Source organism: Ursus arctos, unplaced genomic scaffold, assembly GCF_023065955.2.
Source record: "Ursus arctos isolate Adak ecotype North America unplaced genomic scaffold, UrsArc2.0 scaffold_25, whole genome shotgun sequence".
Classification (NCBI taxonomy): Eukaryota; Metazoa; Chordata; class Mammalia; order Carnivora; family Ursidae; genus Ursus; species Ursus arctos.
This window is the reverse complement of record NW_026622930.1, coordinates 31,077,916-31,104,422: the sequence shown is the minus strand read 5'-3', so window position 1 is coordinate 31,104,422 and position 26,507 is coordinate 31,077,916. Positions and strand designations below refer to the sequence as shown.

Below are 26,507 nucleotides of genomic sequence, written 5' to 3'. Positions count from 1 at the left end.
AGCTTCGTCTGTTAGTAGCCTAGAAATTACAATAACCCCCTTCATAATTGTGAAGGGTAGGGGATGACTTGAAGATTGGCCAATGTGTTCAAAACTCTCAGAAGACTGAAGCTGTGCACAGAGAGGTACCACTTCTCCAAAGTGAAAACAGACCCAGCAGTCAGTCCTCTGTGGTAGTTAATATTTCAGCCTATAACTCCACTTCTTCCCAACTGCAACATTTCTATTTTTAACTAATGGGAATTGCTTACTGGCACTTGGTAAGAATAGCCAACTGCCTACACTGCAGTTCCCTCTTGGACATGCAGGCATTAGTTACCCAGGAAACTGGGTTCTCTTAACCAGGTTGCTGCTGACCTGCTCCCCAACTCTCCTGTTAGCTGCAGGAATAGGCAGGACACCCCCCCCCCCCAAAGACCATGGCCCCATCCCTTAACACTCCTCCACTCTATCATCAGAGACATGGGCTGACAGCCAAAGGAACTAGGCAGAGCTAGGACTCAAACTCAGGTCTACCTGACTGCAAAGGCCCAACTTTACAAGTGGAATCAGTTATGCAAAATCAAGTTCAAGGTAATTAATCTGTCACTGTAGATGAGAACAATTAGCTTCACCTGACTACCAGACTGTTCCACAGAGCAGCACACAGAAGCTCAGTTACATCAGCCGGTAGCCATGGCAACTCAGATGAAATTCCAGGCGATTTTCTTGCCTGACAGGCTGGTGTCTATCTTTAGATGGCACCCAACCCAGAAAACAGGGCTCCTCATTCTCTATCCTCTATCAAGACAATGGCTTTGGTTCCCCAAAGCTATCCAAGGGCAAATTCACCTCCTTGTGAGCACTTTCCTGAGGCCCCATTCTTCCCATGCGCTACCAGCAACTTCTGAGAGGTAGCAGCTTTTTGGAGATCTCCAGTTCAAAGGGGGCCAGAAAAACCTAGGTTAGCTCTCTTCATCATTTCCTAACTCAGATTCATTTCTCCTTTGACTTCGTTCGCTGCCCACAACTCCTCAGGTGTTCCCCCCTCTTCATCTTCACTACCTGACCCAGGGGAGGTTTAAGGCAGGGGTTCTCATGCTCAGGAGTGCACAGGAGTCCGCTGAAGAGTCCTGACGGTGTGGACTCCTGAGCCCACCCCTAGAGATTCTGATTCACTAAGTCACCAGCAGGTACCAGGGCTCTGTATTTTTAACAAGGGAGAGACCAACTTTTTAAGAAACACTAGAATACAGTTAGAAAATAAGTAGCAGAAAATAAAGGATTTGTCTGAAGAGATTCTCAAATTCTTTGTGAGACCCTATGTTTTGAGACATTTAGACACGGCCTTCAACAATAGGCTCAAGCTACAAATGACTGTCTCTGCAAACAAATGTCCGAGGGAGTAAAAGTTTGGTGGCTAAGAAAGGAAACTGAGGGGGTCCCTTAGGACTTTTGGGGGTTTTACCCTATATTCCAGGCAAGATCTCTTAATACTCTCCCAGTTTAAAAATGGTAAAATTTTACTAACCATGTTGTCTAATATAAAGATAAATCTGTATGTGCTTCACAGAAACACAGAATTTAACAGAAGTACAAAATATTAATGGTGGGATGCTGGTCCAACTATGCAACAAGCCAGTTTCTAGGTTCTAATCTACCACCCAGCCCCTATGTCTTTACTTCAGGAATGAAAATCATTAACACTGAAAGTCAGCTTTTATTTGGGCTCTGGAATGTATTAAGCTGAGGCAGACTTTCATTCCTGAAGCCTGGAGTAATGGAACAAAACGCTGGATCAGGAGGCAGGAGACTTGAGTGTGGGTTCCTACTCAGTTTGGGTTGACCTTGCATAAAGCTCAGCTCCCTGATCTAAACAGTGAACTAGATGGGTCTCATCCAATCCTAAGATTCAGAGCAAAACAAAACCATCATCCCAAATAGCTAGTTTTCAGTCCCCCAGGGACCCGTGGCACAGAGCTGCAGGGGCAGGCAGAACAGGTAGAAACCCCCGCCCCACCACTTCACAGGGCCCTGGGCAAATGACTTCGCTCTCAAGCAAATCCTTTCTCATCTGCAGAAATGAGAATGATGAAATGACATAACCTATACCAAAGCACGAAAAAATGCAGTGCTTTCTCTTTCACTTGGCAGCTGAGTACCTCAACCACGAAGTCTCAGCCCCATCCTCAGACAGACTTCTGAACATCAGAAGTACTGACAGTCCCTATTATCTTAGTCCTCTCATCCTAAAAATATTTGTGGAAGTGTTTATTTCTTTACCCTGAAAATCAACAATCAGAAGGAAAGCACCCAAAACACAACCCCCTGTGGCTAACATGTTAGATGTGGCTAGATAAGCCTCCTCTTGGGGCAAGGTTCATGAGAAAAAGAGGAGGGAGGAGCAGATTTCTCTCTAAGCCCAGTGAAAAGTTTAGCTCAAGAGGCTGCTGAGGGAAAAAGATGCTGTTCAATTCTTATTCAAACACTGTCAAAATGGAAAGCAAATAAGTAGCAAGGGTTCTGTCTACACAGGTGCCCATGACATGCTTGACATAGCAGCTCTAAGCCCTCTCTTCTTTGTGCTATTGTACTAAATAAGGAAATCTGACCATCTACCAAGAAAATCTACACTGATAGGGACCTAGATTGCTACTTAAGGGTTCTCCACCCTCTCTGATCTGGCTTCCAAGACTTTCTGGGCCCACCTCCTGCCCAACTTCCTGCCTTGTATCTTAGTCCTCCCTTCTTGTGCTCTTCCCTTTGGACAAACATCATTTTCTGAACAGGCCCTACGCTTCACTGCTTCTGAACAATTACTCATAAGTATAATGCCTGGGACACAGTAGGTGATCAATAAATATTTATTGATTCAATGAAATAATTAACTATCCATTGCCTCTACTTAGAATGTTTCTCATACCTTACTCCTTCCTTTTGCAGTCTTCATTCTTCAAATTCTAGCTCAAATGTTACCTGCCCGAGATTATCCCAGAAGGGAAAAAAATCTCTTCCTCCCCCAGAGCATTCTGTTTCTATCCCTTGAGTGGCTACTGCACTTTTCTTTATATTTATTTCTTGTCTCTCTTACTGGGTGACCTGCATTACCTTTTTTTGCCTTTATGTCCCCATAGGGCCTAGCACAAATGGCACACATAGGTACATCATAAACATCACAAATATCATAGGTAAATAAATGAATATTGGTCTTTTGAGGAAAAAATGTCAGCATTTGTCCTATCTTGCCCCTCCAGGCTTAACTGTAAAACAAACCCCCCCTTTTGCTCAGCATGGTCATTCAGGGGTCTAGAGACCTGTTATGGGTGAGAAGAAGCTGGCCCCGACAACTGGGCTAGGACAACAGCAGTAAAGGACAAGGGAGAAGGTGGAGTGAAGTGGAGAGAAAAAAGGTTTCAGGGTGGGCTAGAACATTACGCCCTTTGAGCCACTGATCCTCTCAGAAGGAGCAAGCAGGAAAGTGGCACTTACTAGAACAGTCAGACACTGTCAGGCACAGGTAATTCACAAGGCACTCCTAGACAGCAAGTCACCACGAGCATCCTTACTTGACAGACGGGGAACAGACTCAAAGAACTGTCCAAGGGTACCAGCTGTACTGACTTAAGGTTTCAAATGGCTGAATGTGCCTCCTGGTAGGGCAGGGTTCAGACCCCATTGGAACCTGGAAGCAGTGAGCTCCATAGTTCAGTCTGGATAACCTCCTAGAGAAAACATTTTTTTCTCTTACTCCTCTGAGAACTTGGCTAGTTTCCAAACTATGACCTTTAGGGTAAGGATTCCAGTTGACTAAACAATAATTGGGGAGACTAAGTACAGAAGCATCCCAGAGTGCACGGCCAAGCAGGAATCTCTCTACTAAAGGAGATGCCCAAGCAGAGCTCTCTGAGAAAGAGAATGACGTCAACAGGCCTAGAGAGGACGTGCTACTATGCCAACCCATTAGTCATAGGCCAAATGAGAAGAGAAGGCAATTTAAGGGACAGGGCCAATTCCATGACTGTCCAGTGAAGGACGACTGAGATGACCACTTCCAGCAGACGCCTCTGGCTGCCTGCTGCCTTCCCACGAGCATGGGGAGGGCGACAGGCCACTGGGAAGAACAAAGAACAGGGCTCTATCCTGACTTTACCACTAATTAGCTGTGTAATTAACCCCAGATGGGTAGTTTATAATTGAAATCTCATCATCTATAAAAAGAAAAAGTCAGTAAAAATGATCTAGAAGTCCTGCTTCAGCTCTGTGGGAAAATGTGTGCAATCATGAAAGTCAGCCCTGATCCACGGGACCAACAAAACTTACATAAAGGAATTTGGAATAAGGACAAATAAAAATATTGACCCATCCTCCAACATTACATTTCTGATAGTTTCCCTTGCCTAGATACAACTTGGTTTAATTCTAGATGGAGGGTGGGAGGGAGGAGATGAAAACCACCAAATCACCACAAACCAATTTTTACTTTTTATAGATACCTTCCCCCAGGTTTTCAATATCATTTTGGGAAAAAAAATTAGAGGAGTTTTAACTTTTAGGGGGGATTATCATCTATCCTTACTTAAAAATCAAGTTATCAGAGAGTCCTAAAGGACTCATCATTTGCCCCAAACCTTCATTTTCACAGATGTGGAACAGGGTCACTAGCAACTGGAATGTGAGTGACAGGCCAGGTCTCTCGGTTGCAGGCTCTAGATACATTCCTTGGCCGGGTTAAGTTCATTCAGTCGATGTGCAATTAATGCAAGCGTGTAGCCTCGATCACAACCACACGCAGTGGTTTTTGATATGTTCTGAGACAATTTAGCTATGGTTCTGGCAGTCACTTAGTGATGTCTGTGCCATATTAGTACAGCAATTAATGCAAAGTACACACTGAGTAACTGAGGGGATGGTGGCTTCCAGATGAGGTTTGGAAAGCAGAAAGCATCAGACTCGAGATCAAAGGCCATTGGAAATGTAGTGGCATACAAGTGGTGTCTAGTTTCAAAGCTTAGTGGCTATTTTTAAAAGTGGTCCTAAAAGGAGGGTATTAAACCACTCTTTTTAATACCAGTTTTTCCAATATTTTATAATATGTTTAAAATAATTGAAAAAAAATTTTTAAGTAATCTCTATGCCCAACATGGGCTTAAACTCACGACCCTAAGATCAAGAGTCACATGCTCTACTGACTAAACCAGCCAGGCACCCCAAAATAACTGAAAATTTTGATAGACCTTTAGTATGTTTAGGTATGAGGTCCTATATATATATAGTTCTAGTTTCTTCCAATCATGAATTGTAATAATTTGTCTAAAGAACAGAAGGGGAAGGTGCCTCACCTTGATAATCTTTTCTACACCAGAAGAGCAGATCATGTACGTGTGAGGGTTAAATCGGACCTGGTTAACAATAGACCGATGCCCTTTCAGCACCATGAAGGCTCCGTTGACCACCCTACCAATGCCACCTGGGAAGACAGAAGGAAACAAAAATCAAATGATGAAATGGATAAAAGTAAATAAGTTCCACTAATGGCAGACAAACAGCTCTGAAGTGGAGCCAAGATTTTTTATTAACTATGCCACCAGCAGAATGCTTAATCTTACAGATAAAGTTGCTATGGAAAGAGGGAAGATGAAATATTCTCTCAGCATATGTGCTCTTACCAAAAGCCTTTATTTAGCCTTTAAGCATTGCCCACGCCCACCCACTGCAATTCCATTGTCAATGAAGCCACAGCCACTTAAAACGTTTCTCAAGTTTTTGATCCCCAAGATAGAACCCAAGTGTTACCTTAGAAAAGGCCAGTCATGAGCAATTTTGGACTGAACTACTTGGGAACAGTTAGGCATCTGAGCGAGGGACATGCAGAACCAGAAGTATACAATTATTTAAATGCACAAAAAAAATCCTCTGATCCATTTGCCCTCAATTTCTATGATGAAAGTTGCAAACAAACAAACGTACAAAAGCTGCAGGGAAAATAATGGAGAAAATCCTTTTGTTACACTGATAGCAGAGACAGCTAGGGATAAAGAAAGATTTGGGCCACTTTCCTGATAGGGAGAGCCCAAGTACTGAGAATCTGAATTAGAATAAGGGGCTTAAAGACACCATGTATGGATTAAAATTAAGAGATCACTAATAAAAAGTTATATTTTAAGGACCATTCTGTAGGCTTTCTTCTTCAGTGACTGAGAAAAGCACCAGTTGCCTGAAACTTATAACACAAATGAAGATGTCATTATTTATAAACTTGGAATAATCTCGAAGGTTCAACTTCACTGGTAAGGGCGTCACACACAAAACACAAGCGCCCATGTTCTGAACAAGGTCGCTTCTGAGCAACCATCAATAGCTCCGTACACACAGGCCAACCCGTGTCCCCAGCCAACTGGCAAAATATGATGCATTCAGACACTAACAAATAAGTGTTCATTCATCTAAGCAGTGAACACCACCTTAGCCCCCACCGGGAGCATGGTGCCACTAGGGCACAAAGTATCAGTAGGCAGTTTCCGCTCCACATGCCTCCACCCTACTCCCAACTCCACCTTGTTTAAACCTTCATTCCAGACATTCCTCATCTCAGTGTCTAGAGGGACAATGACCAGCACGACATCCCTTCTCTAGAAATAATCTGGTTTTGGAGTTGTCTTCTGCTTTTGGCCTCCTGACATGACTCCCCTTTTGACTCGTGGAAGATATCCCTCCTGATTGCCACGAACATACACATCTCTTTATGACAGCAACAGCTTTCAGATCTGCCAAACTAACTAGCACTAGGTGCTTACTATACTTGGTCAATGATGAAAATGTTCTTTGCCTAATTTTCCCACCATACTTGATGTTATTTTTTAAAAAGATATTTACGTATTTATTTATTTGGTGGAGGGGGGGAGAAACAAAGGGAGATGGACAAGCAGACTCTACACTGAGCACAGAACCTGATGGGGGGCTTGATCTCACAACCCTCAGATCATGACCTGAGCCGAAATCAAGAGTGGGAAGCTTAACCGACTAAGCCACCCAGGGGCCCCTGACATTAATATATGAATTATCCAGGATGGATACCACACTTAAAGGTATCCAATTCTCAACACAACATCATCAAGTTTGCTAATAAACCATAAAGGAGAATGACTAGGGCATAGAATTGGTATGTTTTCATGGATTAGGAAAGGCTAGGGGCCCCTGGGTGGTTAGTAGGCTAAGCTTCCGACTCTTGATTTCGGCTCAGGTCATGGTCTCAGAGTCGTGAGATCGAGCCCTGTGTTGGTCTATGTGCTGGTCATGGAGCGTGCTTAAGAGTCTCCCTCTCCCTCTGCCTCTGCCCCTCCTCCTAACCCACCTGTGCTCTCTCTCACTAAAAATGAAAAAAAATTAAAAAATAAATAAATAAAAATAAAAGGAAAGGTTAAGCACCAGAGTAGGCTGCCGTGATGGGAAACCCTAGGTAGCCTGAGTGCACTGGGTTCCTAGAGGGAGGAGGGGAAGGTAACTTGACCCTAGTCAAAATAAAAATAAATGAGAAAATTAAGGAAAAGAGATCCATGGGGATCTAAAACAGTTGTCTCCACACAGGGATCTTACTACCCTCCAAGGAGTTCCCTTGGGTATATTTTTTTTCTATATAAGGTTGATTCAAAAAGTAGCATTCCCACTCATGGGTCCCTTCTGAACTCCAACTCCTACCCATAGCTGCACTGGGGTAGTCACTAGCAAAGAAACTTTGGGTTAAACCTAGTACCAATCTCTTATTTAATCCTGCTGCCTCCAAGAAAGTAATTTAAGTGACTCAGAATTTGAGTGACTTCTTCCTAGTCAAGTAAATGGAAGAATCAAGATTTGAACCAGTCTGTTTGGCTATAATGCCCAATATCCTTTCCACTGTAACAGTGGCCTTTAAGAAATGAAAGGATTTGAATAGGGTGGAGTCTGAAGCTCATAAAATATTTTGAAATCTTTCTCACAGTTATCATATGAGTTGGCTTTCTTCTTAAGCCCTCAACTTAAAAATGGTAAGGGGGAGATTCTATCCAACGGTACCCTGAGCACAAGTTCCATAGTATCACCACAGGACATTTCATCACATTGCCAACACTGCATAGTTCATAAGAGCAGAACTGGCTCTCTTGCGCACCTAGAACTGGGGGTGCAATACCTGAACTAAAGTAGGTGCTCAGTAAGCACTTGTTGAATGGACAGTGTTTCAGGAGAGGGCAATTCTAGAGTAAGTACTACCAAAGGCAGACAGATGGAGGGTCTCATGTCTTAAAGAATCAACTATCATAGAACTGAAGTTTATCAACCAAACTGACCTTTCTGTCAAAGGTTATTTGGAATATAATTACAATAACTCTTGGATCTGAAGAATACTTGAAGGGTCCCAACATCTATAAATTCAGACCACAGGAAAACTTTCTATTCTTCCACGCAATGTGACCTCATCTGGTTTCTCTTCATGGCAGCAACTTTATTTATTTAAAATCTTTTCTTTCCCACCATTTTAATAAACTAGCAATGATTCAAACTATGGAAAGAAGATTCAAACTTGTTCCCTTAAGAGGGATGCCACCATGATTGCTTCACACAAGCATGATCAAAGGCAACGATGAAACCAGATTCCCGAGAGCAAGGGTGGTAAGAAGGCTTCAAGGCTCAGTTTGAAAAGCTTGGTTTCAGAAAGTCTCTGAGGGGTAGCAAAAGAGACATGAAATTTGAGGGACCATCAGAGGACAGGGTGTGGCTGCTGGGTCATGAGCACCTCGAAGTGTTTCTTGACAGTGATTCGGTGTCGAGGGTATTTGTCATCTGGGGAGAACCGAGCGGGATGAGCTGAGCAGGTCTGCTGTTCCACAGGGTCACGCTTCTTCAGCGTATGGACCCAGTCTCCCTGCTCGTTGAGGTTAATACTGGAGAAACACAACCACACCGAAGCGAGAAGTTCCAATTCTGCCCATGGCAGCAACTCTAATACAGGTCTTTCCTCCTCCTTCCCACCCAAACTGATACCTAGGAAATCTGAAAAAGATACCTAGGAAATCCACAGAGCCACAAGACTGATGGTGAAAACAGGTACAGGAAAAATAATGGCTGCCATCTGTTTAAGGCATCCAAGGCTGTGTTCAGAGAATCCGAACAATGAATGGGCTTCAGGGAGGTTTGATAGTCCCTCTCCTGGTTTCCGGGTTTCAAATGATTGAATACAGTGGCTACTGTACAGTTTAGATACATGATTATTAGAGAATACATTTTTATCAGTCCTGGAGATTTGTATAAACCAGATTTCTTCAATCTGAAATGGCTAAAGTCAAGGTGCTAGTATCAGTAAGAACTCAGGATCCCCCTCTCCGTTACTTAGCCAGACTGTGCCCATCAACAGCAGGATCAAGTTGGGAGGAGTCAGTCAGGGAATATTTTCTCCTAGGAACTACGTAAGCTACAAAATCTCCCTTCAGGATCATTTCTAAGACTGTGGTGAGGGGCTTGACGAGGACCAACCTCAGCCCATGGTTACCGAGCTGAGTCAAGACCTAATCACTAATAATGGATACCAATGACTAAAATAGCACATGCCCGGGAAAAACCACCTTCTCCGTTCTTGAGCTGCCACTTATTTATCCACTTCTGCACAAACCAATGCTCATTTCTCTGAGCCTTCTGCTCCGGCTGGCCCACCACATGCTGGCATCACTTTGCTGGGGTTTTTGTTGTTGTTGTTTTGGTTTGGTTTTCTTTATAAGTCAAGGCCAACATTCCTGCATCTCCATCTTTCCTTTGGTTCAGATGGATGCTAGGGAGGTGAAGGTGGCTATAAATCCCCTTACCTATTTTCTGCAAGACCTTAGAAAAGGAGTGCGCCATGTCAAAAGATTTCAGTATCAGTGACTGATTCGCTACCATAGGGGGATCCCAGGAAACACAAGGGACTCAGAGAAAACACCTTACCCAGAACCCCAATGAATACCATTCTAAAATGCCAAGGCCAAGTGTCTCTCCAGAGAAGACAAGGTGCTAAATGTATAGTCCTCATTTCCCTTCCCTTTCTTACCTATGCTCCCCATTCTACAACATTCAGCCAGAGATTTGTCCCTCAGGACTTTTAAGGGCAGGACACCACTTCCATTTCTTGACAACTGCAGTTACTTCTGTTCCTTGTCAATTTTATTTGCTTCAACAAAATCCTCCAAGAATGATTATGCTTTCAGCTCAAAAAATAAAAGCAGCCTGGTCAAGATTTCTTGATGCTTTAGTCTAAGAGCAACTTATCAATCATGTTGGGAAGAGGTCCTACAATACAGGGCACTTAAGTATTTTGTAATACTGGATAAAACACCAGTATTAAGTTTTCTATCAGAGTTTTTGGATTTTTTTTCCTCCTTCCATTAATTAACGGGTAGGACAAACACATTTGTGAGAATGGGATGGGGAAATGGTGGGTAACACTGAGATCAGGGAGGGTGAAGTGTGAAAGTGGTAGTGAGGGACCAGATGACTGGAAGGGGCTGATGGAAGATAAGAAATTAAGATGGCAGGAGATAAATTTGCATTTCCAAACAACAGAGTACTGGCCCTTATGAAGAGGGTAAATATCCTTCATCTTCCAAGATTTATGCTGATGTATCCACGATAGTAATAACAAAGTTGGGCATATAAGAAGGACTTAACAGGGGCGCCTGGGTGGCACACTGGTTAAGCGTCTGCCTTCGGCTCAGGGCGTGATCCCGGCGTTGTGGGATCGAGCCCCACATCAGGCTCCTCTGCTATGAGCCTGCTTCTTCCTCTCCCACTCCCCCTGCTTGTGTTCCCTCTCTCGCTGGCTGTCTCTATCTCTGTCGAATAAATAAATAAAATCTTAAAAAAAAAAAAAAGAAGGACTTAACAAACGACTGTTAAATTGAAATTAGTGGAGAACATTGTTTGTTTTCTAAAGTTTTAACTTCTTTTTTTAGTAATCTCTACACCTATTGTGGGGCTCGAACTCATGAACCTGGGATCAAGAGTTGCATGTTCTTCTGACTGAGCCAGCCAGGTGCCCCAAGAGATTATTGTTAAGAGTGGTATTTAAAAAAACAAAACAGGGGCACCTGGGTGGCACAGCGGTTAAGCGTCTGCCTTTGGCTCAGGGCCTGATCCCAGGGTCCTGAGATCGAGCCCCGCATCGGGCTCCCTGCTCCGCTGTGAGCCTGCTTCTTCCTCTCCCACTCCCACTGCTTGTGTTCCCTCTCTCGCTGGCTGTCTCTATCTCTGTCGAATAAATAAATAAAATCTTAAAAATAAATAAATAAAATAACAAAACAAAACAAAAAAACAACACCTGGGCACCTGGGTGAGAGCCAGTGTCTGCCTTTGGCTCAGACCATGATCTCAGGTCCTGGGATGGAGCTGCGCGTCGTCAGGCTCCCTGCTCAGTGGGGAGCCTGCTTCTCCCTCTCCTCCCTGCTCGTGCTCTCTCGCTTTCTCTCTCTCACAAATAAATAAATAAAATCTTTAAAAAAAAAAAACCCAAAAACTTCAACACTCAGGTAAAAATGACAGATTATGGTAAAGGAAATGCTTTTAGCATTTCACGGGAGAACCTTATCTGGTAGGCTCTAGGTTGGAATATCAAACAAAATCATGCAGAATGTATTAATAGGGCAGGATGACGAGCAAATGCATAAAGGAGTGGTACCACTTTGTAGGGTGGAGGTGCAGAGAAGTTGAAAAGGTGGCAGTGGTTACTGAAATGATATAGTGGAGATCAAATCTCTGTAATTACACAGCCCTTCCCTAAGCAGTAAGACTTGGGCTTGGTGATACTCACCAAAGAATCCAATGGTTTAATTCAGTCCTCATCCTACTTACTTGACCTATCAGCAAAATCCAACATAGTTGCCTCCCCTTTCTTCACTGCCTTCCTAGGATTTTTCTGTTACCTTATTGGTCACTCCTTCTTGCTTTCCTTTTTGGCTGCTCTCCCTCACTTCTTTTTTTTTTTTTTTTTTAAGATTTTACTTATTTATTTGACAGAGAGACGGACAGTGAGAGAGGGAACACAAGCAGGGGGTGTGGGAGAGGAAGAAGCAGGCTTCCCACTGAGCAGGGAGCCCCCATGTGGGGCTTGATCCCAGGACCCTAAGATCACGATCCCAGCCGAAGGCAGATGCTTGACGACTGAGCCACCCAGGCGCCCCTCTCCCTAACTTCTTAACACTGGAATGCCTCAGAGCTCAGTCTTTGCTTCCCTTCTCTTGACTAGCTATACTCACTTGCTTGGTGATCTCATCCAGTCTTGTGGCTTTAAATACTACCTATATGCAATCAAAACTCAAATTTTTATCTCTAGTCCAGAACTTCTCTTAACTCCAGATTTCATGCCTCTATTATCCAAACTGCTCAACATCTATCTCTACCTGGATGTTTAAGAGACATCTAAAACTCTTACCTGCTTTCCCTTTCCCCCAGTTAAATCTATCAGGAAATCCTGATCAGGATTTACTTTCAAAATACATCTACCCTGAAACCTCTATTACCTTGGTTAAAGCCACCATCACCACTCACCTGTATTATGGGAGACTCCTACTAGTTCTCCTCATTCCTATCTTTGGCAGCCCCATTCCCACCATCTATCCTCAACTCCCCAGCCAGAGTGATGCTGTTAAAATAAGTTAGATCATGTCATGCCTCTGCTCAGAATTCGCTAATGGCTCCCCTGTTTCACTCATACTAACAGCCTACAGGGACACCCCTTGTGCCCCACTTACCCCTACTATTCCCCCCTTCCTTATTCTACTTCAATACATTGATTTCCTTGTAATTTCTCAAACACATGAGGCACATTCTCATTTTAGAACTTTGCACTGGTTCTACCTAAAATGTTCTTCTACCAGATTTCTGCATAGCTAAGTCCCTCACCACTTTGAGATTTTGCTCAAATGTGATCTTCTCAAAGAGGTCTATGCTGAACATCCTATCTTAAAAAATTGCATTTCCCTGACCCCCCAATACCAATTCCTATCCCCCTTATTCCACTCTATTTTTTCCTTTTCCATAGCACTTCTAACCTTTTAAGTTTATAATTTATTGTGTTTATTGTTTTTTTGTGCTTCTCTTGGTAGAATGTAAGCTCAATGATGGCAGGGGTCTTTTGCTCCTTTGCTATACATACAGGCCTCTAGAACAGTGCCTAGGATGGAGTAGGTTTTCAATAAATGTTTGATAAATGAATGAAAAGATGTGAGTGTATTTGACTGTAGAATATAAGTATACTGGACAAAACTCAATCTCCATTAGCGTGCCCCATCATCCAATGTGTGGATTATCCAAATGTTTCTCCATCTTCCTTCTGTTAAATTTGGATGGTTCTTTTATAGCATTTTTACTATAGTAAGCGCAGAGAAATAAAGGGGCTAAAATCCTACCTATCCTTCATGGTCCTCTGAAATGCTAATTCCATGAAAACTTTACTGATCTCTAAAATCTCTTCAAACCTCCCTTAATTATAATATCTATGGGCTCTGGAACCCACTTTTAAATTTAGCATGTACAGGGCACCTGGGTGGCGCAGTCGTTAAGCATCTGCCTTCAGCTCAGGGCGTGATCCTGGCGTTCTGGGATCGAGCCCTGCATCAGGCTCCTCTGCTGGGAGCCTGCTTCTTCCTCTCCCACTCCCCGTTTGTGTTCCCTTTCTCACTTGCTATCTCTCTCTCTGTCAAGTAAATAAATAAAATCTTTAAAAAAAAGAAATAAATAAATTTAGCATGTACACACACACATCCCCTTTTCTCATCTTGCTTAGATTGGAAGTTCTTTGAGGGCAGGGAAGTATTTGTTCTTTCAGTCACCCATAGGGTTTTGCATAATGTCTTATGTTAGAATACTCAGTAAGTGAACAAACTGACGTAAACCCCTTCATCATTTTCTCTGGAACAAAGCTTGGAAGAGAAGGCTAAAGCTATTATCTACCAAAATGAGGTTTGGCAGGTACCTGCTGAGGCACTTAATCTACTTCATTCCTGATACCACTGGTAGAATAAAGAGGTTACTGCTCCGAGGGGCAAGGGACTACCTTTTTTCCTTGCTATATCTAGAAGAGCTGTCCAAATAACCTTAGTAATTCCAAAAGGCCTGAGTGAACATTCCCTGGGTCTCTAAGTTTTAAACCATAAGAATTAAATCAGGGTAGTGAGGGGCGCCTGGGTGGCTCAGTTGGTTAAGCATCTGCCTTAGGCTCAGGTCACGATCCCAGGGTCCTGGGATGGAGCCTCACATCAGGCTCTCTGCTCAGCGGGGAGCCTGCTTCTCCCTCTCCCTCTGCCACTCTGCCACTTGCCTTCTCTCTCTCTCTCTGTTAAATAAATAAATAAATAAATAAAAATCTTAAAAAAAAAAAGAAGAAGAAGAATTAAATCAGGGTAGTGACCATACAGAGAGCAGTGGCTGCCTCCTGGAGATCACATAACCACCTAAGAGTTTAAAAAAAAAAAAAAAAAAAAAAAAAGCGCCAGACGGGGACAGCCAATGCTGTCAGTAAAGCTCAAAGAGCTCCACAGACAGCAACGCTTAATTGCACACACAAGTCAATTACACTAGTTCTTCTTTCATCATCTGTACCTCACATGTGTTTGCAACCAACTACTTGTGACCAATTAAAAACAGTTGTTCTTCCAGTCACAGGGAGGAAAAAAAGCAGATGCCCAGGCCTAACCCACTGAAAGTGAAGGCATGTCTAGAAAAAGGAGGAGAGACAGAGCACACACATATATGCAGGCCTGTGAAAATGCATTTACAGCTGTTTCCAGCCTACTCCAGTGGCCTGCTGGCAGTGGGGGTGGCTGCAGTCACTGGGCAGCGAAACTGCATGTTTTCCCTCTATTCAGGGAAAAATCTGTCACAGAACTTTCCCCGTCTTTAACTACTGATGAATCAAGAGCAGCCTTGATGCAGTAACAACTCAACCAGCCATTCCTGAGGGCACCAGAGGAAGACAATGTTTTGAACTCGAAGGAGTTTTTCAGAGGAAAGTTAAATGGGAGAAAGCTTTCTTCACGAGGAATAGCAATCACTGCAGAGTAGCTACTGGACACCCTCAAGGATATCCCTAAGAAGGCAGATATTACTATGGTTGTATTGTTTATATTGCTAATGTTCTTGTTTTACAGATGAAGAAGTAAGTTTGGCAAGATTAAACAATTTTTCCAAAGCCAAAGCTAGAAGACGAATGGAGCAGGCCTACCAACTCTATTACATTATGTTTCTTTCCATAAATAGTAAGGTCTCAGCATAGAAGCATATCTCAAGGGAAGCAAGTCTTATCTGTAAAAACCCTAAAGCCCTTTCCAACAAGAATTAGGGGAAAGGGAAGGAGAAGATAATATGAAGATTTTCCAGAGACACCCACCTCCACCACATGTTACCAAATTCCTTACTTCCATCCCTAAGTCACTAGGGAGCAAATGCTCTGCAAATTATGGATCTGCGGACACTGATCTTACTATACATAGCAGTAACAATTTGAAAACAGACATTTTCAGAAAGCTCCAGAGACTGTTAAATCATTTCATGATATAAGGCGTCGGGAGCGGAAGGATTTTTACAGAAGAACCTAAAGCTCAGACAATTGCTGTTACATAACCTGCCTAGAATCACTCCATCAGCTAGTCAGTGGCAGCACTGGACTAAAATCCAGGTATCATTTTAAGCCTAATGCTCTTCCCAGTCTGCCACACGCGCTCTATACGTAATTGCTGGTCTGTTTATCTTCAGAACCACCACATTAAAGAAGATTCTCTTCCTACATACTTCAGGGGTGTAAAACATTCTGATGTGCTTTTTCTTTGCCACAGCAGAATTCCCAGCAAAATTTAATTTTTAGAGAGGTTTTTAAAAAATGAGTTATTATTTGACATCAACTAAAAAACTGAGCCTAATCTTGTCAGGTAGCAAGTTTTATGGTGGTTATTAGGTCTCACGTCTCAAAATGATTTCCTCAGCGTACTGTGAAGCCCCACACAAATTACTTAACCGATTTGTTAAGTCCATACTGTTTATATAATAAATATATTTCATCTCTTTGGAGTTTGGAACTGGAGTTCCCCAGTGATTTTCGGTCTTTCGGAACAGGAGAGTGGAGGAGAAAAGGATGTCCTTGCTTTTGGCTCACATTCAGGACTGCTCTCCATCTAGTCCTCTCAGCATTTGGTGCGCACTGTGAAGCACACAGCAGGTATGCACTAAATGCTGATGGCCCGTCGTACCATTAAGGCATGTCAGTGCAAAGCCGCTTCCCCGTATGAGCCTGCCTTAGTATCTTCCGCTCAGCTGGCACACAGGCACGCATTGAGAGCGCGAGCTCGGCCTCGTCCCACATTTTATTTAAATCAAAGAGGCGGTAGATTAGAGTAGGAATTCCCCCCACAGACTTTTCGTCATCTAAGTATTCAAAGCTAGAACCCAAGGGCCGCATCTAGTCCTTATATGTTTGGCTTGCTGAACATCGCTGAGTATTTTTTAAATTATGAATTAATTGCCAACATTTAAATATAGAGAGGTTACATATAAAAATGAGAGGTGCTAAGTTTCCCTGAAGCCAGGTTTAAGGGTAGGGCCAAAGCCAGGAGAAGTTAAAAGCCTGTATAAAGAGCAGTTACGCCATTATACTCCTCCTCTGAGCACATTTGAGCAGGAAGCTGCCCATTCCCCACACAGGCAGAGACCGAGCGGCTGCCAGCTGAAGCTGACCTACAGAGGTTTTGGACTGGAGACACCAGGTGCAGCGAAGGGTGGGATTAAACAAAAATGTCTCTGCAGATCTGTGAGATTCACAGCTCTATTCCCCTATTGGCTCTTAGTACCATGGCTCAACTGCCAGGCAAATACCCTCCAGATACTAGATCAAAGATTTCCATTCTGGAAAGGTAGCTGATTTCAAGAGTAGAAAGTCAACAGAGAATGTACAAAACTGAAAATTCAAAGGTAGCATTAATCACAGGAAGAGAAAGGAACTGTTTCATTTTTTAAAAATTAAGTTTTGTAATACATTCATTTGATTTAAAAATTATGTACCTGTATTATTTTGATAACAAGAAGTAATTATAAAAATAGTGAAAGTTATTTAAAAAAGAATAAAAGAACAGAAAGAAAAAGGAAAGATATATGAACAAGGGAAAAGAAAAGAATGTGGGTGGGTTGTCAGAAGAGTGGCAGGAAGGCTGAATTCCCCGAACGAGCTAAGGTTTATGAAAAATAATCCAAAAAGGTGCTTAGTTACATGCAGAACAAATGATGATCAAAGGGACAGACTTACTGTGATTGATGATATAATGTCGAAGGGTAATATGACGAAAACAAACCCCTCAATTACTAGTTAGTGAATCGAACAAGATAATCATAAGGTCCTGTTCTTGTCTCCTGTACAAAGAAACCCAAGCACCAAGTAAAGGATGGGGATCCAGGACCAACCACAGCCCATGTGGAAACCATGGGGGCCCCTAGCCAACTCTAAGTATGAGCAGATCATGGGTTCTGTGGCCTCCAAAACAGCTTATGTGATCCTGAGTGTACTTCCTGAAACACCTTGTAGCACACTTAATATCAAGGAGCCAAGATTTTCTCTGGTCTAGCCAGGCTACATCTGTTGAGCTTATTTAGTTAATCCTTAAACAAAGGGAGAACAAATCTGGAGGAAAGAAATCAGTACAGCAAAGAACTAACAACATTTCTTTGAGGAATTGCTAAACTGAACCGTCAGGGAGGAGGGTGCTATCTCTGGAGAGGACCTAGAAGGGGACATGAGGGCTACCTTCAAATGAGCAAAAGGCTATGAAGAGAAAGAGGGGCCATTCTCAGTAGGCTAGCACTCAACTACCGGAAAACAGAATAAGACTTATAGAAGAATTTTCTAATCACTGGAGTTAACCTGGAGCAACAAGCACTTTATCATGGTGGACATCCTGGGACAGGTTTAAGTTATTCCTCAATAAAAGTGTACTTTAATATATGTGTTATAACTCAAGAAAAAAATTATTGTGGGGGTGGGTACATGAACAGAAAATTCTATAGCCAAATACCCATGTAGTATCCATGGGATGAATGCAGGATGTCATGTTTTCCTCTTTATTTAGTTGAGAAAATTGGTTTTTTTGTTGTGATTTATTCTTTGACCATAATTATTTACTAATTTTACTAATTTTCTTTCTTCATTGAGAAATTAAAGAAAACAGCACAAAAAGTGGAGCTTAATAAAGTTTTTTAAGGTGAAAGTTATTAAAAAAAGTGAACACCCTTATAACCGACATCCAAGTCAAAAAATGGAGTTTTTGCCATTGTCATGCCCCATGTGCCTCATTCCAATTATAACCCTTTCCCTCCCCTGAAACCAACTATTATCCTGATCTCTATATTAATCACCTCTCTGCATTTTTAATAATTTTATTCATCCAAGTGTGCATTCCTAAATAGTTTTGACTGATTTTTGTTTTATTTAGTATGTCTTTTACATTTCTTAAACAATGGGCTTCCTCCTGTCCATTTACTAGAGAAAATGGGCCATCTGACCTATCGTTTCTGACAGTCTGGATTTTGTGGGCTGTATGCTCACATTGTAGTACAATATGCTCCTCTGTGCTTCCTGCAAACTGAAGGCTGGCTTCTGAGGTTTTATTCAGAGTTGTTTTATCTGGCAAGCCTATCAGTAGTATTGTGTTCTTTTCATCAGGAGGCAAATAAATGTCTAATTGCCTTTTTTTTTAAGATGTTGGCACCTGTCACTGCTCAGTATTTAGATGTGTTAATTCATTGAGGGCTGCTAAGTGATTGCATTAAAATTCTATAATTTCTTTTTTAAACCTGTATTTTTGGCAGATATTCTCCCTGGATATAGAATTCTAGGTTGGCAGGTTTTAATTCTCTAAGCACCTTAGAGATATCATTCTATTGTATTCTGGCTTCCAAAATTTGGCCATCACTCTTATTGTTGCTCATTTATAGGTAATTTGTGTATTTTCTCAGGCTGCTTTTGGGCTTTTTCTCATTACCTTTTGTCTCTAAGAGTTTGACATATGATGTGCCTAAGTGTATTATATTTACCCTGTTTGTGGTTACTGAGTTTCTTGAATCTGAGAATTAGTCTATTTCATTTGTTTTCAGAAATTCTTTTAGCCATTGTCTTTTCATATATTGCTTCTGCTTCATTTTCTCTCTCTTATCCTCCTGGGACTTCAATTTCATACATGCTAGATTGTCTGTGTTCCACTTGTCTCTTACACTGTTCTGCTCTTTCCCTTCTCTGTTCGCATTGTCCTTTGATAGCTTTTATTGACCTGTCTTCTATTCACCAAGCCTGTCCACTCACTGTAGCTTAAACCCACCCAATAAATTCTTAGTTTTAGATATAGTTTTCAGTTTTAGAATGTCTGCGTCATTGTTTTCTAAATAGATTCCAATTCTCCACTGAAATTCTCCATCTTTTTTCTATTTTTTTTTAAATATTTAAAGTCCTTAGCTGTTAACTTCAATATATAATACTGTGAGTTGGCTTCTATTGATTATTTTTTCACTCTTGCTTACTAGCCACATTTTCAGGCCTCATTATTTGTTATCATATGCTAGACACGGAGTATAAAAGAACCATGGAGACTGCTATGGACTGAACTGTCTCCCCCAAATACATATGCTGAAGCCCTAATTCCCAATGTGACAATATTTGAAGATAGGGCCTTTAAGGAAGTAATTAAGGTTAAATGAAGTTATAATCCAATGAGACTGGTGTCCTCATAAGAAGGGACACCAGTGATGTGTGTGCACAGAGAAAAGGCCATGTGAGCACACAGTGAGAAGGTGGTCATTTGCAAGCCAAGGAGAGAGGCCCCCAGAGAAATCAAACTTGGCAGCACCTTGCTCTTATACTTCTAAGCTCCGGAACTGTGAGAAGATACATTTTTGTTGTTTAAGTCACCCATTTTGTGGGATTTTGTTATCACAGCCCTAACAGACTAACACAGAGACTAAAGCTGATTTCCTCTATACGGCATTTACCTAGTCTACTCTTAAGAAAATAAAGTAAGGGGCTGATCATCCTCAATCTAATCAGGAGGAACTAGGTCAGTGCTGGGTTGCTTCTTTAGTAGGAATACGTCTACTTCTGGTTTCAGATGTCTCAAAGTCAAGACCTGAAGGGTGCTTGTTGCACGTGCCTTTCTCTAACTGGGATCCGTGTCCTAAGCACCAGGAGATGACAGGGTAGTTCACTCAGCCTTCCTGGTCCAGCCCCATCCTTAAGTGTAAGCCTCTTGGTTTTTTTTTTTTTTTAATTAATCTGTATGCCCAATGGGAGGCTCAAACTTACAACCCCAAGATCAAGAGTTGCGTGCTCTATAGACTGAGCCAGCCAGGCATCCTAACTTTTGGGCTTTTAATGGAGAGTCTGGCAAGTCTCTGCTGTCCTCTGCTCTGAATGTTTTGTCCCTTGGAGATTTTAAGCTGAGTTCTTTATCCTCCTTTCCCGGGCAGGTTCAAAATCTGGCAGAAGCTCCATGGGAACAGGCCCCTCCCACAAGGGAGGGGACTTTATCTCCAAAATACTGTGTTTGTGTTAGGGTGGGACCTGCACTCTGCTCTCCAACCCAGTCCCATAGCTCCCAGGGCAAACGCAGCACTCAGCGAATGTCCTACAGGAAAGATTGGCCATGTGGTTGGGGTACCTCTAGATTCTACTCTGTCATATGAATCCATGTGGCCACTGCAAATTCTGATTTCCTCTGACCCCAGCAGCCTGCCTGTGGCACCCGATCTGCAGCCTCCGTGCAGACGCCCCTAGGAGCGACGACGGTTGGCACCTTCGGGTGGGCTAGAAGGGCTCTTCCTTCTTCCGAACTTCAGTTCTTCTAGCACACTTTGTTCCCACAGCTCTCCGACACCTTTATGGCTTTTGTGATGTGACTGTTGTAGTTACTGAGGTGCGAGCCACCCACTGCATCCTCTGTGAAATCTGAAGTCCTACAAGTTCTTCTTTAATAGAAATTTTACATCCTTCTTCTTTCCTCCTTGAAATAGTATTTCCACATTATCTATCCCTTCCCCCTCAATTTCAGCCTAATATATTTTAGCACCTTGGAGGTGTTTACACCTCACAGCAATGCACCATGTGCTAGGGTTCAAATGGTCAGAAATTTATGGAGTGTTTTTGGTTTTCTGGGTTTTTTTTGTTTTTGTTTTCTAAAGTGGAAGAAGGGTAAAGGGGAAGTGGGAAAGGAGAATGTGTACTCTCTTAGGAATACTGATTTTATGAAAGAATACACATAGAGTTTGAGAATCTAGAACTGGATTCCTTTAAAGCAGCTGTACCTAGACAACCCTTGGAAAGTCTGCGTATCCATTTCCCAGTTTTAATATTGGAATCCTAAATTACCTATCAGGTCCCTGCCGACCCAAAGACTGCATAGTCATCTATACTTAAAAAATGAGCCCACTGTGGCCCATACCTTAAATCAGTACAAAAATAAGCTGGGAGAGGAAAAAAATCTGTAATACTATTGCTAATTCTTCCCTATTCTCTCTTTATACAAACATGTATTCCATTTCTATTTTAAAAATCACATTGACTTAATAATTAAAAGCTTTTTAAGGGGCACCTGGGTGGCTCAGCCATTAAGCGTCTGCCTTCGGCTCAGGTCATGATCCCAGGGTCCTGGAATAGAGACCCACATGGGGATCCCTGCTCGGCAGGAAGCCTGCTTCTCCCTCTCACACTCCCTTTGCTTGTGTTCCCTCTCTTGCTGTCTCTGTCAAATAAATAAATAACATATTTTTAAAAAATTTAAAAAATAAAAGATCAGGTAGGAGATATAATTAATTCTCAGATAATCAATCTATATGATTAAGGGGGTGGGAGACGTAATGGTTAGTGTTAGAATACCACCTTTGTTCAGCTAGACCGCTGCTGTCCCATCTGGTTGTGCTTCACAGGTAAGCTGCTTCACTCATGCCTTCCAAATTCCAGAAGGGAAAAAAGGGCTTTTGCAAGTGGTTTAGTAACCAGATCACAGTAATAGGATAGTTACATCAAAAGTGGGCTTCAACAAGTTTTGAAAGGCAGATGTTTGGTAACAATATTGTTAATTCAGCAACAGGCAAGCCAACAACTTCCCTAGACACTGAGCAGTAGGCAAATTTTATGTAATATACTTGGCATAGTCCTCTATTACTTTCCCAACTGCCATTTTCCAGTTTGATGCCATGTTATCACCTAGAGCAGATGGCTATACTGAGCTGTCCTGAGAATAAACAATAGACATTTTTCTACCAGTAGGAAGCAACCAGTGTTAAGACTCAACTGAGCACGCGAAGACACTATTATCAAGAATGAAGAATGATCCAGGCTGTTTGAAAGCTCAGATGGCCTAGATCCAAATTTATGGAAAGCTGCAGGTGTTTTTTAGAATACATCTAGAGAAAATGCAGAACTATTTCTTCCTAATTTCTTTGATATCTGGGATCAGCCAAACCCCAGGGAGTGAACCTGTCCATCAACACAGAAAGCTTCCCTTTATCAGGGAGTCCAAAGTTAAGGAAAAGACCCTAACAACTCTTTGTAGAGAAATAAACAAGAATCTGCAGATGGATAAAAAGGAAAAGCAAGGTAAAAATATTACAGGTGTGAAATAGGAGAGAAGAAAATGGACATAATGGAGATCTATGAAGTCTTCTTAAAGGTCTTAGGAGAAAGAAGTCTGAGCATCACTATGTCAAGAAGAGTCTGTATGAAGGTTATAGTGAAATCTGGCTTCTAATTTTTATGTTTAAATTTCCCTTGGTCACTTTTCTGATAAACTTACTATATTAAAAGAGAAATATCAGCCTGTATTTCTACAGATCAGTCCTTTCAGGGCACAACATGCCAAAGGTCAACAGAGCCAACATTAGCAGTAGTTTATACTAGGGAGGGATATACTCACCTGCTTCTGGATCTGCAGGAATTCTCCACATGTACAGGTTAAAGTCATCAGAGCCTGAAAGGATATACTGTTGGGATAAAAACAAAAAACAACAACTTATTATTTATATCTTGATTGATTGATTGATTGATTGGCAAAATATCTACATCTATCTACCTAGCTATAAAAAGATTTTTTAGAAAATAAATGAGACAAATGGGCATATATTCATAAGGCACCATGCAGCAAACACCCTCTTTAAAGTATTTGCCAATCAAAATGTTCATTGGCTAAAATTCAGCAACAAAAACCAAACAACCTAATTCAAAAATGGGTAAAGGACTTAAACAGACATTTCTCCAAAGAAAATATATAAATGCCTAGTAAGCACATGTAAAGATGTTCAGCATCACTAATCATTAGGGAAATGAAAATCAAAATCACGATGAGATACCAGTTCACAGTCATTGGGATGGCTAACACCAAAAAAACAAAAACATAACAAAGCAAAATACCAGAAGACAAGTGTTGCCAAGGATGTGGTGAAATTGAATCCCTGTGCATTGCTGGTGGGAATATATAATGGTGCAACCACTATGGAACACAGTATGGAGTTTTCTCAAAAAGTTAAACATAGAACTACCATATGACCCAGCAATTCCACTCCTGGGTATATGTCAAAGAACTGAAAGCAGGAACTTGAGCTACCTGTACACCAGTGTTCATAAAAGAATGCTGACAACAGCCAAACGTGGAAACAACCCAAGTGTCCATCAATGGATGAATGGATAAATGTGGTATATACACACAACAGACTATCATTCAGCCTTAAAAAGGAAATTCTGACCCGTGCTACAACATGGATGAATCCTGAATGCATTATGCTAAGTGAAATAAGCCAGATACGAAAAGACAAATATTGTACGGTTCAACTTACATGAGGTGCTTAAGGTATAGTCAAATTCATAGAGACAGAAAGTAGAATGGCAGTTGCTAAGGACCAGGGGGAGGAAGGACTGGGGAGCTGCTGTTTAATGGGTATGGAGTTTCAGTTTAGGAGGATGAAAAAGTTCTGGAAATGGATGGTGGTGATGGCTATACAACAATCTGAATTCAGTTAATGCCACAGAACAGCACACTTAAAAATGATTATAATGGGAAGTTCTGTTATGTGTGTGTATGTATGTGTATATATACTTAAGATTTTTATTATTGAAGCACAGTTGACATACAATGCTGTATTAGTTTCAGGTGTTCAACATAATGATTTTACATTTCTACACATTATTCAACGCTCACCACGATAAGTGTAGTTACCATCTGTCACCATACACCATCACAGTATTATTGACTATATTCCCTGTGCTGTATTTTGTATTTCTGTGACTTATTTATAACTGAAGTTTGTGCTTTTTAATCCCCTTCACCTATTTCACCCATCTCCCCCACCCCCTTCCCTCTGGTAACCACCAGTTTGTTCTCTGTATTTATGAATCCGTATCTGGGTTTTGTTTGTTTGGGTTTTTAGATTACACATATAAATGAAACCATATGATATTTGTCTTTCTCTATCTGACTTATTTCAGTTAACAAAATACCCTCTAAGTCCATCCACATTGTTGCAAATGGCAAGATCTCATTCTTTTTTATGTCTGACTATATCCATATCTATCTATATCTATATCTGTATCTATATCTATATGCAAACCACATCTTCTTAATCCATTCATCTACTGATGCACACTTAGGTTGCTTCCATAGCTTGGCTATTGTAAAATAATGCTGCAAAAAACAAAGGGGTAATGTATCTTTCCAGATTAGTATTTTCCTTTTCTTTGGGCAAATACCCAGTAGTGGAATTACTGGATCATATGGTAGTTCTATTTTTAATTTTTCCAGGAGCCTCCATACAGTCTCCACAGTGATTGCTATGTTATGCATATTTTACCACAATTTTTCAAAAAAAAACTTCTAACACAGAACAAAACTTAGGAGCTGCCCAGATATGTTTTCTGCAAGTGTAAGCATCCTGAACGTCCCTGCTGTCAACTGACATCTTTGAATGGGAAGTCATCGCCAACCCAGCCACGAGTTAGTGCTAGGGGCATAAGCAATCCCCTTTTATGTGGCAGCTTCAAACTACTTGAGCTCAGACACAACACTGAGCCAGACTGATTCTAATTAAGACTTATAAAAGCATTGTCTAACAGGAACAAGTCAGCAATCCTGACAGCTCACTTATTTGCAAAGATTAACGAAAGTATATTACTTTAAGTTGAAGTCAGCACTACTTCCTGCCTTTTTGGTGTCATCTCCTTATTTCCCTAGAAAAAGAAAGGCCTACAGTTTTCTTGTCTTCTTTTTTTAAGAGAGGTGGAGAGTGGTGGGGCAAAGGGGTAGAGAGAGAGAATCTTAAGCAGGCTGCACGCCCAGCGTGGAGCCTAACGTGGGGCTCGATCTCACAACCCTGAGATCATAACTTGAGCCGAAATCAAGAGTTGGACACTTAACTGACTGAGCCATCCAGGCCACTAGGGCCTACAGTTTTCTAGAGAAAACTTCTTACTTAAAAATGACACTGAACAATTCCAAAAACTAAGTTCAACTTACACACAACCTCATGTCTAATGCAAATACTTTACAATAATTAAAAATCAATTCACCAGTCTTCAAAATACTTGTAGGAACATGAGAGAGAATGGAGGCAAAGAAAGGCATATTTAAAGATAAAGAAAATGCTATCCACAGGGGTTAGGTGATTTAGCCCAGGGCACAGTGGAAAAAGAAATGAGTCCAATTTCCTCATCTGGTTGCTCTCTGTTATTGTCTGAACGTTTGTGCTCCCCACCAAATATACATGTTGAAATCGTAATGCCCAATGTGATGGTATCAGGAGGTGGGGCCTTTGGGAGGTGATTAGGTCATAGGGTAGAGCCTTCACGAACAGAATTAGCACTCTTGATAAGAGACCCAACAGAGGTCCCCAAGTGCCTTCCGCTATGTGAGGACACAGAGAGAAGCTGGCAGTCTGCAACCCGGAAGATGGCCTTCACCAGAACCCAACCATGCTGGTACCCTCATCTTGGACTTCCAGCTTCCAGAACTGTGAGAAAGAAATTACTGTAACTTATAAGACACCCAGTCTGTGCTATTTTGTTATAGTAGCCATAATAGACTAAGACACTCTCTGAAGCTCATTTAATTCTAAGATTCTATGCTTCCTCTGTGAAGGAATGGTGGAAATCAGATCCGAGCTAAAAGTCTCTAGGCTGCTGGGTCATAGTTACTGGACAAGTCACTACATAAATACGCTCAAGACAAGGAAACCCAAAGACTAATCCCACAAGACTTCAATTAAAAAGTTTCCTTAACAACATCAAAAGACAACTTGATTTTAAAAATGGGCAAAGGACCTGAATAGACATTTCTCCAAAGGAAAAAATATGTAATGGTCATACACAAATGGCCAATAAACAGATGAAAAGATGCTCAACATCACTAATCATTAGGGAAATGCATATCAAAACCACAGTAAGTTACTATCTCAGATTCATTAGGATGGCTCATATAAAAAAAAACCCAGCAAGCAGTTCCTCAAAAAATTAAAAATAA

General features: G+C 41.6%; 1 protein-coding gene across 3 annotated transcripts in view; it reads right to left on the bottom strand.

Moving 5' to 3' along the window:
- Positions 1–26,507, bottom strand: part of DCAF5 (DDB1 and CUL4 associated factor 5) — a 94,255-nt gene that overhangs the window by 4,961 nt on the left and 62,787 nt on the right. For all 3 annotated transcript variants that reach the window (XM_026519661.4, XM_026519659.4, XM_026519660.4), the window contains exons 7-8: positions 22,917–22,983; positions 5,319–5,446 (exon numbers count right to left, since the gene is read on the bottom strand). In XM_026519661.4, the coding sequence (XP_026375446.1) occupies positions 5,319–5,446; positions 22,917–22,983 (195 nt within the window). The remainder of the gene's footprint in view (positions 1–5,318; positions 5,447–22,916; positions 22,984–26,507) is intronic.